At 43.0% G+C, this 12,802-nt stretch overlaps 1 protein-coding gene across 2 annotated transcripts in view; it reads left to right on the forward strand.

Moving 5' to 3' along the window:
• The window catches only part of tent4b (terminal nucleotidyltransferase 4B), an 81,067-nt gene that overhangs the window by 16,199 nt on the left and 52,066 nt on the right, over positions 1-12,802 (forward strand). For both annotated transcript variants that reach the window (XR_005461801.1, XM_038806686.1), the window contains exons 2-3: positions 4,957-5,080; positions 5,516-5,562. Coding sequence is in view for 1 of the 2 variants with exons in the window: in XM_038806686.1 (XP_038662614.1) it covers positions 4,957-5,080; positions 5,516-5,562 (171 nt within the window). In the remaining variant the exon portion in view is untranslated. The remainder of the gene's footprint in view (positions 1-4,956; positions 5,081-5,515; positions 5,563-12,802) is intronic.

The following is a 12,802-nucleotide window of genomic DNA, read 5'->3' on the forward strand; positions in this document are numbered from 1 at the left end:
TCAGAACAATATTTACCCATAAAGAACAAGGGCTGGAACTCTCAAAACTAAACACTCCTGGATGTCAACAAGCATATGCAGTGGGTCAAGGTAGAAAAGGAAAGCTCAGTTGAGGTGCTGAGAGCTCAATACTGAAAAAAACACAAGTTTGCAAAGTGCAGGGTGAAATTAAAAAGAAAGCGGACATGATTCTTAATGAATACTGTGTTCAAAAAAGAGAGGGTTGGTACAGACATCGTAGTGGAGGAAGAGAGTTCTCGGAGTTTGGCTCAGTGATAGTTCCAAGTCGGAATGGTGGGTCACTTGTAGGGGAACTTGCAGGTGATAGTATATCTATTACTGTGCTTCATGGTGGTAGAAGTCGTAGGTTTGGAAGGTGCTGTCAACGGAAACTTGGCTGATTATTGAGTCTTGTGGATGGTACACATTTGCTGTCACAGTGCTCCAGTAGTAAAGGAAGTGAATGTTTAAGGTGATGAATGGGTGCTGATCAACTAGGCTGCTTGACTTCGATGATGTTGAGATTCTCGAATGTTATTGAACAGGTTGTTGCTGAGTAAGTACCACTTGATAGCACTGTCACCAATATTAGATACTTTATTAGCTGAGGCGCAGAATATAGGAGCAGGAAGGCTGGAATACTAGTTATTATATCAGGAATTGCGGACACTTCTGATGAGCACGCTAGGGCGGTATAAAATAAATCTATTGGGATGTTGCCAGAATTAGGAGCAGGGGTTGGTGTTGAGATATCTTTTGAAAAATAATCTTTATTGTCACAAGTAGGTTTACATTAACGCTGCAATGACGTTATTGTGAAAATCCCCTAGTCGCCAAACTCGGTACACGGAGGGAGAATTCAGAATGCCGATTCACCTGACAGCACGTCTTTCGGGACTTGTGGGAGGAAACCGGAGCACCCGGAGGAAACCCACGCAAACTGGGTGAACGTGCAGACTCCACACAGACCCAAGCCAGGAATCTAACCTGGGACCCTGGCGCTGTGCTAACCACTGTTACTGTGCTGCCCATCTCAAAATTTATTTAGAATTGTTATTTCACTGAGTGGTTAAGCAGCCTCTCGTCAATGGGAACTTGCTGGTGTGTCAGCAGGTGGGACGACTGAATGAATCCTTTCCCACATTGGGGGCAGATGAATGGCCTCAGTGTGACTGTGTCGATGCTTTTCAAGCAAGGATGGATAATTGAATCCCTTCCCACAGTCCTCACACTTCCACGGTTTATCCATGGTGCTGGAATTGTTGTGTCTCTCCAGGTTGGATGATAAGTTGAAGTCTGATCCAGTAGCTCATATTGGTGACTCTTCATGGAGACCCTAGAAGCCCTTCTTTGGTAAAGTCAATGCATTGTGTGGCAGGTTTCTGGGAGAGACTAAAAGGGAATCATTAATGTTCCGTAATGAGTCTGTCTGCCACTCTTCCCAGCACACACCTGTCCAAACATTTGGCTGAATATGTTAACACAGGAAAACTGGCCTCGTTCATATTCCTATTTTCACATTTCATCTGGATCCTTTGATTTTACCAACTTTAATCAATCCTTATAGATCTGACAGGAATTAGTGATAAAGCAAAAAATTGTTCTGAATTCATTCAGTATATACTTTTTTTTGCATTGTCATTGAGTTAAAAGTAACTTAAGTGATTGTATTTTTTTAATACACTGTAATGATAAATTAAGTGCAGGATTCCATACATTCATTTGAGACATACAGAACGTAGTACTTTTATAAGACATAAATTATAATTTACAACAGTAAGGAAACTAATAAATTAAGAAAAATAAATTAAAAAGAGTTTAGAATGACGATAAACATTGGGAACATTTTTTTCTCCCTCTGTAAATGCATTTTAAAAATCTGCATTCACATAGTTGGGCATGCTTCTTGGCAAAGGTGAAAATGTGCTATAGTGGATCAGGCCACCAAACGAATTTTAACCGCTATTCTCCCGGGAACTGGGAAATTAAAATGTAAGCTTTGTTGAAGTTCTGTTTTCAATTTTAATAGGGCAAATACTATTTAACTGTATGATTGTGGTGAATGGTTTGTTGTCTTGTATTTTAATTGAGAATAAAATAAAATTAATACCGTAAAAGTGCAGATGCTGATGTGACTTGGCCAACATTATACATCATAAAATAGTTGGTGTTGGTTTACTTGCTGAGTTCCCAGTTCTGATTTGGCTGTTCTTAGAACTTGCAATATCTTTGCCAGCTTTGCCTGTCTTTCAATACTTAATTTTAAATTGTTACTTAAGGTTTTGCCTTTCATTTTCCATTTCCTTGTTAAAAAGACGTATAGTTCACCCAGTGTCAGATGTCTACAAACAAGTTAGTTGGGTATTTGAAGGTGTCCTGAAGCTAGCTGTGTGATTGGATTTGTAAACTATCTGTGATGTAGCCCCTAATGTGCTGTGTAAAATAGATTCTTCCTATTTATGTAATGGAACCTTTACAAAAATAAATAGTTTAGATTACAAATAGCATGTTTTGATGCTTTACCAAGCTTATCGCGTTAGTGGTATTCAGATATTCAAAATTTATCGTTCTTCATGCACGTGTTTGTTGTTATCTATGTGAAAAGAAGTGATTTCACTTAAAAACAGATCTTACAAGAGTACCACCAATATGCCATATGACCAGAGTAAAATGCTTTGCTGGGGATGGTGTTTTGCTGGAAATTTGTGTTAAGTACTTAAGTCCTTTTTAAGTATGCATTTACCGGAGCTGTTTTAGCACAGGGCTAAAGAGCTGACTTTTGAAGCAGAGCAAGGCAGGCCGGCAGCATGGTTCAATTCCTGTACCAGCCTCCCCAAACAGGTGCCGGAATGTGGTGACTAGGGGCTTTTCACAGTAACTTCATTTGAAGCCTACTTGTGACAATAAGTGATTTTCATTTCATTTTCCTTTCAAATTTTATTTCATTTCAGGATGTGGGTGTTGCTACCTAGGCCAGCACTTATTGCCCATCCCAAATTGCCTTTGAAGGTGCCAGAGTACTGCTTCCTTGATTGAACTGCTGTAGTCCCTGTGGTGCAGAAACACCCAAGTGCTGTTGGGGAAGGAGATCCAGGATTTTGACCCAGTGACAGTGAAGGATGATGAATGACCTGCAGGGGAACTCCCAGATGGTGGTGTTCCCATGTGTCTGTTGTTGTTCTGGTGGTAGCAGCGGTGGCTTTGGAAGATGCTGTCTAGGGAGTCTTGATGAGTTCCTGCACTATCTTGTAGATGGTGTACACAGGTGCCCCTGATCATTGGTGGTGGAGGAAGTGAATATTTGTGGAATGGATGCCAATCAAGTGGGCTGGTTTGTCCTGGATAGTGTTGAGCTTCTTGTGTTGTTGGAGCTGCACTCATTCAGGCAAGTGAAGAGTATCACATTCCTGACTTTTGCCTTCGAGATGGAGGACCAGCTTTGGCGAGTCAGGAGATGGGTTACTGGCCACAGGATTCCTGGCCTCTGACATGTTCTTGTAGCCACTGTATTTATATGGCTAGTCTAATTTGGTTTCTGTTCAATGGTAACCCCCAGGGTGTTGATAGTGGTGGATTCAGCAATGGTAATTCCATTGAATATCAAGGGGCGATGGTTAGGTTCTCTGGTTGGAGATGATCATTGCCTTGCACTTGTGTGGCACAGATGTTACTTGAAATGTAATATTAGTATAGTAAGGTTTGATAGTAATAAGTTGGTATTCAGATAACATCATGTGCAAGCTCTGCCCTTCCCATAGTCCAGGGGTTCTCATTGTTTTTGCTGCTGAGGCTCTTGTACTGTTAATATTAATTGGATATTTAATTGTATACAGCAGATTACACTTTGGTTGAGTTTGGAACTGCATGTTTGTAGAAGTCTGTTGTTGAAAATAGAAAGCTAAGTTTGTAAAGACTGGGCTCTAGTTCTATCCTTCAGTCTTTTTATTTTGAATGTTGCAGCTACGTGTCACCATTTTATAAACATTCCATGGACCTCTGTGATGTAAATATTTTTACTGTACAATTAAAGTTTTTTATTTGCTTGGAGTAAATTGTTGGTATGGAATAGTAGTTCTGTCACAAGTGGAAGTATCTTCGATAAGCACGCATGCTTGTTATAGCCAGTGTTCATTCCAGTTTGATACTTGTTTATGGCATTGATGAAAGTCCAACTCCACTGAAGCAGATTATGCTAGATGTTTCCAACACTTGGGACGGGATTCTCCGACCACGCGCCGGGTCGGAGAATCCCCGGGGGGTGGCGTGAGTCCCTGTCCGATGCCGGCTGCCATATTCTCCGACGTCGGTTTTTGGGCGGGGCTAACGCCACACCGGTTGGGAGCAATTCTCCGTGGCCCGATGGGTCGAGTGCCCGCCGGTTTCAGGCCAGTCCCGCCGGCGTGGATTGGACATGGTCCCACATGGCGGGACCTGGCAGGTAAATTTGCTGGTGCGGGGGGGGGGGGGGGGAGCATGGAAGAAGTGCCCCCACGGAACAGGTCCGGCCGTAGATTGGCCCCTGTAGGGCTCTGCCATGGCCGGCGCAGAGAAGACCCCCCCCCCCCCCCCGCACCAGCAAACTTTCCCAAGTAAGGGGCAATTTAGAGTGGCCAAACCACCTACCCTGCACATCTTTGGGTTGTGACGGTGAGACCCACGCAAGACACAGGGAGAATGTGCAAACTCCACACAGTGACCCAGGGTCAGGATCAAACCCAGGTCGTTCCGTCAATAGATTCCATGAATGATTGAAGGGATGACGAGATGACAACAGGAACAAGGCAAGGATAAGTACTAAATCTGCCTTGAAGAAGTTAGGCGCTCTCTTTTGTGCCAAACACACACAGTTCTTGGCTTCTAAAAATATTTATGAATGTTTTCTAAAAATATTTATGAATGTCATTAGATTGTATTGTTGGAGCAACTCTATATTAAAAAATGTTTTAAACATTTCAGACTTCATCAAGAAATTATTGACTTCTACAACTACATTTCACCTCGACATGAAGAGGAAACCATGAGAATGGAGGTAGTTGAAAGGATAGAAAAAGTCATCAAAGAACTCTGGCCCAGTGCTGATGTAAGTACTGAAGGGTGGCATTATTTATCAAAGACATCAGAAATCTGGTACAAATAGAGGAGTGAATACTGATATTTCTGTCTCCTTGGTTCATTTAATTGTGTTAGAAATATAACAATGTTACTCGTGGAAAGTCTCAACAGGCATATATATATGTTTTGTTCTTTTCTGTCAGTGAGTCGATGGTGTATTTTGTACTTTCGTAGTTGCAGAAATCAGCACTAGAAAATGTCTCCATGATCTTAAGACATATTTTTTCTCTGTCAAATTTGTTTTGCAATCCTATAAAATAGTTCAAAATTCCATTGTATCCACTAGTGGGCAGTAAATGTTAACAAATCATGTAGTTAGCTGCAAATGGTGTTACTGTGATTCTAATTGAAATGTGTTCCTGATGTGTACCATTTAACTGATGCTAAATAAATTATATTTCAGGTGCAGATATTTGGAAGTTTTAGTACTGGTTTATACTTGCCAACAAGGTAATATTTGGAAATTACACATAGCAATATAATGTATTTGCATTAATTTGTGATAAGTTGTTCATAGACCTCTACCAGGCCGTTGTCTGAACTTTTTATGAAACATACCGTTTTGGTTCAGATTTGAGAAACTACTAGTTTCCACCATTTCTAACTTTATTTTGACTCATTAACATTTTATTGACTTACTTCAGATGTTATATCATTTGTCATTCCCTTTCAAATGGCCAATTAATAACATGTAAAACCTGTTTCAATATCAGATGTAACTTAAAATTTTTTAATAAATAAACTTGTGCAAGTTAGACACTTTTTTGGACTCTGAATCACTCGGTTGCAATAACATAACTTATCTCTATGGTATTCCTAATATTGATAGTCAAGTAAATGTATTGTGTGTATATCTTCGATTGCAGTGAGAATCCTTTTTTAAAGTTACTTTTTCATCTTTCCCTACTTCTTTGTTTCCCAATACCTTTTCCTTCCCAGTTCTCACCAGGATAGAATTCTACTGATTGGGGGCCGGTTTAGCTCAGTTGGCTGGACAACTGGTTCGTGGTGCAGTGTAAGGCCAACAGCGCGGGTTCAATTCACGTACCTGTTGAGGTTATTCAACCCTGCCCCTCGCCTGAGTTGTGGTGATCCTCCCGTTAATCCACCACCAGTCAGCTCTCCCCCTCCGCAGGGGAAAGCAGCCTATGGTCATCTGGTCTATGGTGACTTTACGTTGCTTACTTTATAATTCTACAAGTGATCACCACATTCAGTATCAAGTCCAAATGACCAATATTTTGAAATACTTCTGACAGGAGTAGTAGAGCGATACATTTCGAAAATCTTAATACAAACCGAATTGGCATGGTTTTGTGAAAGGGAAATTATGTTTGGGAGATTTACGAGGGTTCATTGCAAGTAAAGGGGAACAAGTAGATGTAGTTCATTTGGATTTTCCAATATGCATTCAGTAGGTGCCACACAAAATAAGAGCTCGTGGTATTGGGAATAGAGCATTGGCTAACAGAAAACAGAATCTGGAAAGAAGGGTCATTTTCATATTGGCAAACGTAATTTGTGGGGTGTAACAGGAATCAGTACTGGGGCCTCAACTATATACATTCTACATGATTGCCAAATCGCTGAAGATACAAAGAAAGTTAGGAAAGCATGTTGTACGGTGAACACTAAGTTTGCAAATGGATATAGATAGTTTTGAAAGTGTGTAAATTTTTTGCAGATGGAATAAAATGTGCGGATGTCCACTTAGAATGATAGGAAAGCAAAATATTATTTAAATGGAGAGACACTACAGAATACTGCAGTATGGAGGGACCTGGGTGTCCCCATACATGAAGCACTAAATGTTAGCATGCAGGTACAGCAAGTAATCAGGAAGGCAACTGGAATGTTGACCTTTGTTGCAAGGCAGATGGAGTATGGAAGTAAGGGGTAGGTCTTGTCTCAACTGTACAGGCTTTTGTGAGACCACACCTAAAGCACTCTACAAGTTTTGTTCATTATTTAAAGGGATATATTTGCATTGAAGACAGTTCAGATAAAGTTAATTAAGCAGGTTGGGCTGATTGGTGTTTTAGAAAAATGAGAGATGAACGCATGTAAATATAAATGTTTCTGAACGAGCTTGACAGCACTGATACCGAGAGGATGTTTCCCCTTGTGGGCGAATTGAGAACCAGGGGTCATAGCATCAGAATAAAAGTTTGTTAATTAATACTGGGATGATGTGGACTTCTCTCCAGCCTCGGAGAGGACTGGCAGCTGGGTCGTTGAATATATTCAAGGCAGATTTGAACAGATTTTTGATCACCAAGCATGTCTAAGGTTATGGGATGAAGAGATAGAAAAGTGGAATTGAGGCCATGACCAGACCGGCCATGTTCTTACTGAATGGCAGAGCAGGCCAAATGGTCTACTATTTCCTTTGTTGTCAGACTTGATGGTCTGTCACTTTACTCTAGAATGTGAAGGGATGTTGGCACATTATGGTTAATTTTAAGCTTGTCACTACTGTCAGCAGCGATAGCTGGGTAGGAATCACGAGTAGTATCCTGCCCATTGAAATTTATTAATGCCACTTCATAAACCGACTCCAGCAGTTACCCTGGCTGAGATCCGCTAAATCAGCACATGCACGCTATTTCAACCTGAGAATCTGTAAAATAATTATCTTGAATCCGCGGTAAGCAGGATGCAGTGAAAATGGGTAGAAATTAACGAACGACGTTTGTTAGGATACAAATCCAAACTCCTCCGTTCCCCTAAAGGTCTCCTTCCCCAAACTGCACCCAGGCTGGGGTTTTTGAGAGTTGGGGGTGAAGCTCCACCCCCTTAAAGTTCATTTTCCGGGGAGGTCAAACTGTCTGGACCTCCATTGGGGTTATAACAAATTACTTATTGGATAGACTCACTGATTGTTGGGGTGCTTATTGCTCATTTGAGTTTGTTTTATTCCAAACATAGGTAAAAAGAAACAGTAACATATACAACAACACACTCCACACGTCACAGTACACAATTTGTGCAATTTTTCCTCCTCCACAGTCACCACGATGGACATCGTCATATACACCGTGTCCCAAAGCCCTCCGCCGAACCCCTCCACTCAAATTTAATCTTTTCCAATTAGAGCACGTCATACAGGTCCAACAGCCTGGCCACCAGCCCCAGTGGCGCATCCTTCTTCCAATTCCGCAAGATCCTTCATCGGGCAATTGGAGAGGAGAAGGCCGCGACATTGGCCATCCTCTCGTCCAGCACTTCCGATACTCCAAAGAGCACCACCATTGGGTCCGGCCTAACCTCCATTCGTACAATTTTAGATAACATCCCAAACATCGCTTCCCAGTATCTCTCCAGCTTCTTGCAAACCCAAAACATGTGTGCATGATTCGCCAGCCCTCGTCCACACTTCTTGCACTCATCGGCCACCCCTTAAAATAATCCATTCGTCCTCGCCCGGGTCATATGTACTCTGTGTAAGGGGTGGCGGAGTGGTTTACACTGCCGGCTCACGGTGCTGAGGACTCTGATTCGATCCTGGGTCACTTTCCGTGTACCCAGTTTGCACATTCTCCCTGTGTTTGTGTGGGTCTCACCCCCAGAACCCAAATCTCCACATTTGCTGGCCAATAGTAGTGCAGCACGTTCAGGAGTGCCAACTTTCGTTCTCTCTTTTCCCCCCCCCCCCTTTTTTTTTTTTTGCCACTGCCTCCATAACAGGCCCCACCCTACAGGAACTTTGTCAAGAAACATTCATTTTCACACCTACACCCTCCCTGTCAGTGTCGGGTGCAATGTATCCCTACTCTTAAAATCCCCCCATGTCTCCTCAACCAACGTTGTCAGATTCCACCTGTGCATCGTATCTCATTCCCTTGTCACCTAAATCCCCAAATACCTGAACCTTTCCCGAGCTACCTTAAATGACAACATCCCCAAGCTGGCCTCCAACCCCGTCGCATTCATTGGAAACTTCTCGCTCTTCCCGACATTTAACTTATGCGCGAGAAGGCGCTAAACCTCCAATATTCCCATAATCCTATCCGTACACTTCACCGGGTCCGACACGAACAACACCAGGTCGTCTGCGTACAACGATGCCTGGTGCTCCCTTACCACAAACACAGACACACACACAAAATCCCCTGCCACTCCACAGACCCGCTAAGGGCCATTGCCAAGCGCGAAAAACAATGCTGACAGCGGACACCCCTGTCTCGTGCTTCTATGCAACCCAAAACTCCATGAACTCATCGCTTTTGTACATACATTTGCCAGCAGAGATACATATAGCAAACGCACCCACCTTGGGCCAAACCTACCCAAAATCACAAATAAATACCTCCAATCCATCCGATCAAACGCCTTCTTTGCATCCAGGGAGACAATGACCTCCGGCACCCACCCCACTGACCGAGCCATAACCACATTTATCAGCCTCTTGATGTCACTGGAGAGCGGCCTGGCTTTTACGAAACCCGTTTGATCCTCAGCGATGATCTCTGGCACACATCCCTCCATCCTCAACTTCGCCTGCACTTTTACATCAGTATTCAACAGCGAAATGGGCCTATCCGACGCATGCTCCAATGGATCCTTCCTCTTCTTTGGGATTAGCGTAATCAAAGCCTGTGACAGCGTCTCTGGCAGCTCCCCCTTCTCCAATGCCTCACTAAACATTCCCAATAAATGCGGTGCCAACTCCGTTGCGCACGCCTTATAAAATTCCCCCGGAATGGAGCCTTCCCTGACTTCATCCTCCTGAGACTGCCATTCACCTACCTCAGCCCCAACGCTCCTCCACTTGGCTCCGCCCCGTGCAGCTTCTTGTAGTACACCTTAAACATCTCATTTACCCTCCCCGGCTCTGACGCCACACACACACACACACACACACACACACACACACCCCAATCTCTGTTTGCACTATTAAGATTTTGCGGGATGCTGCCTTCCTCTGCAGCTGGTGGGCCAGCATGCGGCTTGCCTTCTCCCCGTATTCTTATTCTTGCCCTCCGTGGCTGCACCACTGCCCTTCCCGTCGTCAACTTTTCAATCTGCCTCTGCAACTTCTTTCTCTCTGCCAACAACTCTTTAGAAGGGGCCCCCATGTATCTTCTATCCACCTCGACTATCTTTGAGTTTGTCTTAAAGACGGCTTGTGTTATTGAAACACATAGAGCAGTGTTCCAAGATGCATCATGGAATCATTAGAAAATATATGCCATACCAAGGGAGGGTAGATTCTGGGAGGTGACTAAAATGTTGGTGATAGAAATGAATTTTGTGCTGGTTTTTGAAAAACAGATGAGCAGATGAATCATAGAAAACAAAGGTTCGTATTGTCATGCTGAAGTGACTGCCTGAAAATGGAAAGGATGATGACATGGGAGAAATTTAACTACAAGAATACGAATTTTTACTTTGAAACTTTTGGAGACCAATGTAGGGGAATAGGAGCAGAAGTGATCAGCAGAACTTGGTCCAATATACGATATGGAAATCAGAATTGTGGATGAGATAAAATTTACAGAAGTAGAGTGTGGAGGTGAGAAAGCAAGCGAGGTTTTCAGAGGCAGGTGGGTTGAGGTCAGCAGAGTCTGGTGACATTGGAGAGATGGGAATGGGGGATCTTTGTGATTGAATGCACACAAGGGAACCTTATTTGGGGTAGAATATTTATTGTTCTCTGATATACACTGCTCACAATCTGAGTGGAAAATAAAATATATTAGCCGGTGCCCTGTAAGGTTCCTCGCTTTGAATCGATGATGCATTGTTTTATTTTTATTGTTACCCAATCAATTTTTTTTTTTCCAATTAAGGGGCAATTTCGCATGGCCAATCCACCTACCCTGCATATTGGCGGCACGTTAGCACAGTGGTTAGCACTTGCTTTACAGTGCCAGGTTCGATTCCCGCTTGGGTCCTCTCTGTGCGGAGTCTGCACGTTCTCCCTGTGTCTTGGTGGGTTTCCTCCGGGTGCTCCGCTTTCCTCCCACAAGTCTTGAAAGACGTGCTTGTTAGGTGAATTGGACATTCTGAATTCTCCCTCTGTGTACCCGAACAGGTGCCGGAGTGTGGCGACAAGGGGATTTTCACAGTAACTTCATTGCAGTGTTAATGTAAGCCTACTTTTTTTTTATAAATTTAGATTACCCAATTATTTTTTCCAATTAAGGGGCAATTTAGCGTGGCCAATCCACCTACTCTGCACATTTTTGGGTTGTGGGGGCGAAACCCACGCAGACACGGGGAGAATGTGCAAACTCCACACAGACAGTGACCCAGAGCCGGGATCGAACCTGGGACCTCAGCGCCGTGAGGCGGTTAATGTAAGCCTACTTGTGACAGTAATAAAGATTACTATTACTATTTTTGGGTTATGGGGGTGAAACCCACGCAGACACTGGGAAAATGTGCGATGCACTGTTTTATAACTGGTGCAAAGCAATGTAGTGTATAATCAAAGCCATTAGTTTATGGTGCCCAGGTCAGATTCTGTTCTGCCAGGTCAACAAGAAAATTATTTGTGATACAGGAAGTAAGTGCATGCTCAATGCAGGACTTTTAATATATTTGCAAATTCCTTAACAATTGGCACAGCTGTACCAAATCTTTTTTTATACTTCAAGCCTCTTACAGTAAAGACCAACGTTCATTTGCATTCCTAATTACTTGCTGTACCTGCATATTTATAGCTAATTGGGGTGAATATTTTAATTTTGCATCAACAGTGTGGGTGACTATTTCAAAAGGAAACTTATGGAAAGCAGGTAGTAGAGAAATTGGTTTCAGTTACTTTTATCTGCCCAGCAAACTGAAAATGGGCCCCTCTGGAAGACCTAGGGGAAATTGTCATTGATATTTTGCACTACCACAAGTAAAATATATTGTGGCGAGCGAAACAGAGTTAATGTTTCAAGTCCAATATGATTCTTGCGTGCTCATCTGAATACTTCTTAAATGTCGTGAGGGGCCTGCCTCTACCACATTTTCAGGCAGAGTGTTCCAGATTTCTAACACTCCCTCAGTGAAACAGTTTTTCCTCTCGTATGCTATAAGCCTCCTGCTCATTACCTTAAATCTATGCCCCCTGGGTTTTGACTGCTGAGGGAAAAACTTTCTTCCTATCTACCCGATCGATGACCCTCATAATTTTATGCACCAATTTTTTTTGTCATCTGCAAATTTACTGATCCTACCTCCTACATTTGTCCAGATCATTAATGTACATTAAAAACAGCGAAGGATGCGGCACAGATCCCTGCAGAACATAACTGGACACAGGCTTCCAGTCACGAAAACAACCTTTGACCATCACCCTCTTGTCTCCTTCCACTAAGCCAATTTTGGATCCAATTTGCCTAACTACCCTGGATCCCATGGGCTCTTACCTCATTGTCCAGTCTCCCATGGGCTCTTTCCTCCGTGTCCAGTCTCCCATGCGAGACCTTGTCAAAAGCCTGACTGAAGTCCATGTAAACGACATCAAGTTCACTGCCCTCATCTACACACCTAGTCACCACCTCGAAACATTGAATCAAATTTGTACGACATGATCGCCCTTTGACAAAGCCATGCTGACTATTCTTGATTAATCCTTACCCCTCCGAAGTGGAGATTAATTCTGTCCTTCAGATTTTTTCCTGATGATTTCCCTACCACTGAAGTTAGACCCGCGGGCCTGTAATTTCCTGGTTTACTCCGGTACCACATTAGT

The sequence above is a fragment of the Scyliorhinus canicula genome, chromosome 9 (assembly GCF_902713615.1).
Source record: "Scyliorhinus canicula chromosome 9, sScyCan1.1, whole genome shotgun sequence".
In the NCBI taxonomy this organism is placed as follows: Eukaryota; Metazoa; Chordata; class Chondrichthyes; order Carcharhiniformes; family Scyliorhinidae; genus Scyliorhinus; species Scyliorhinus canicula.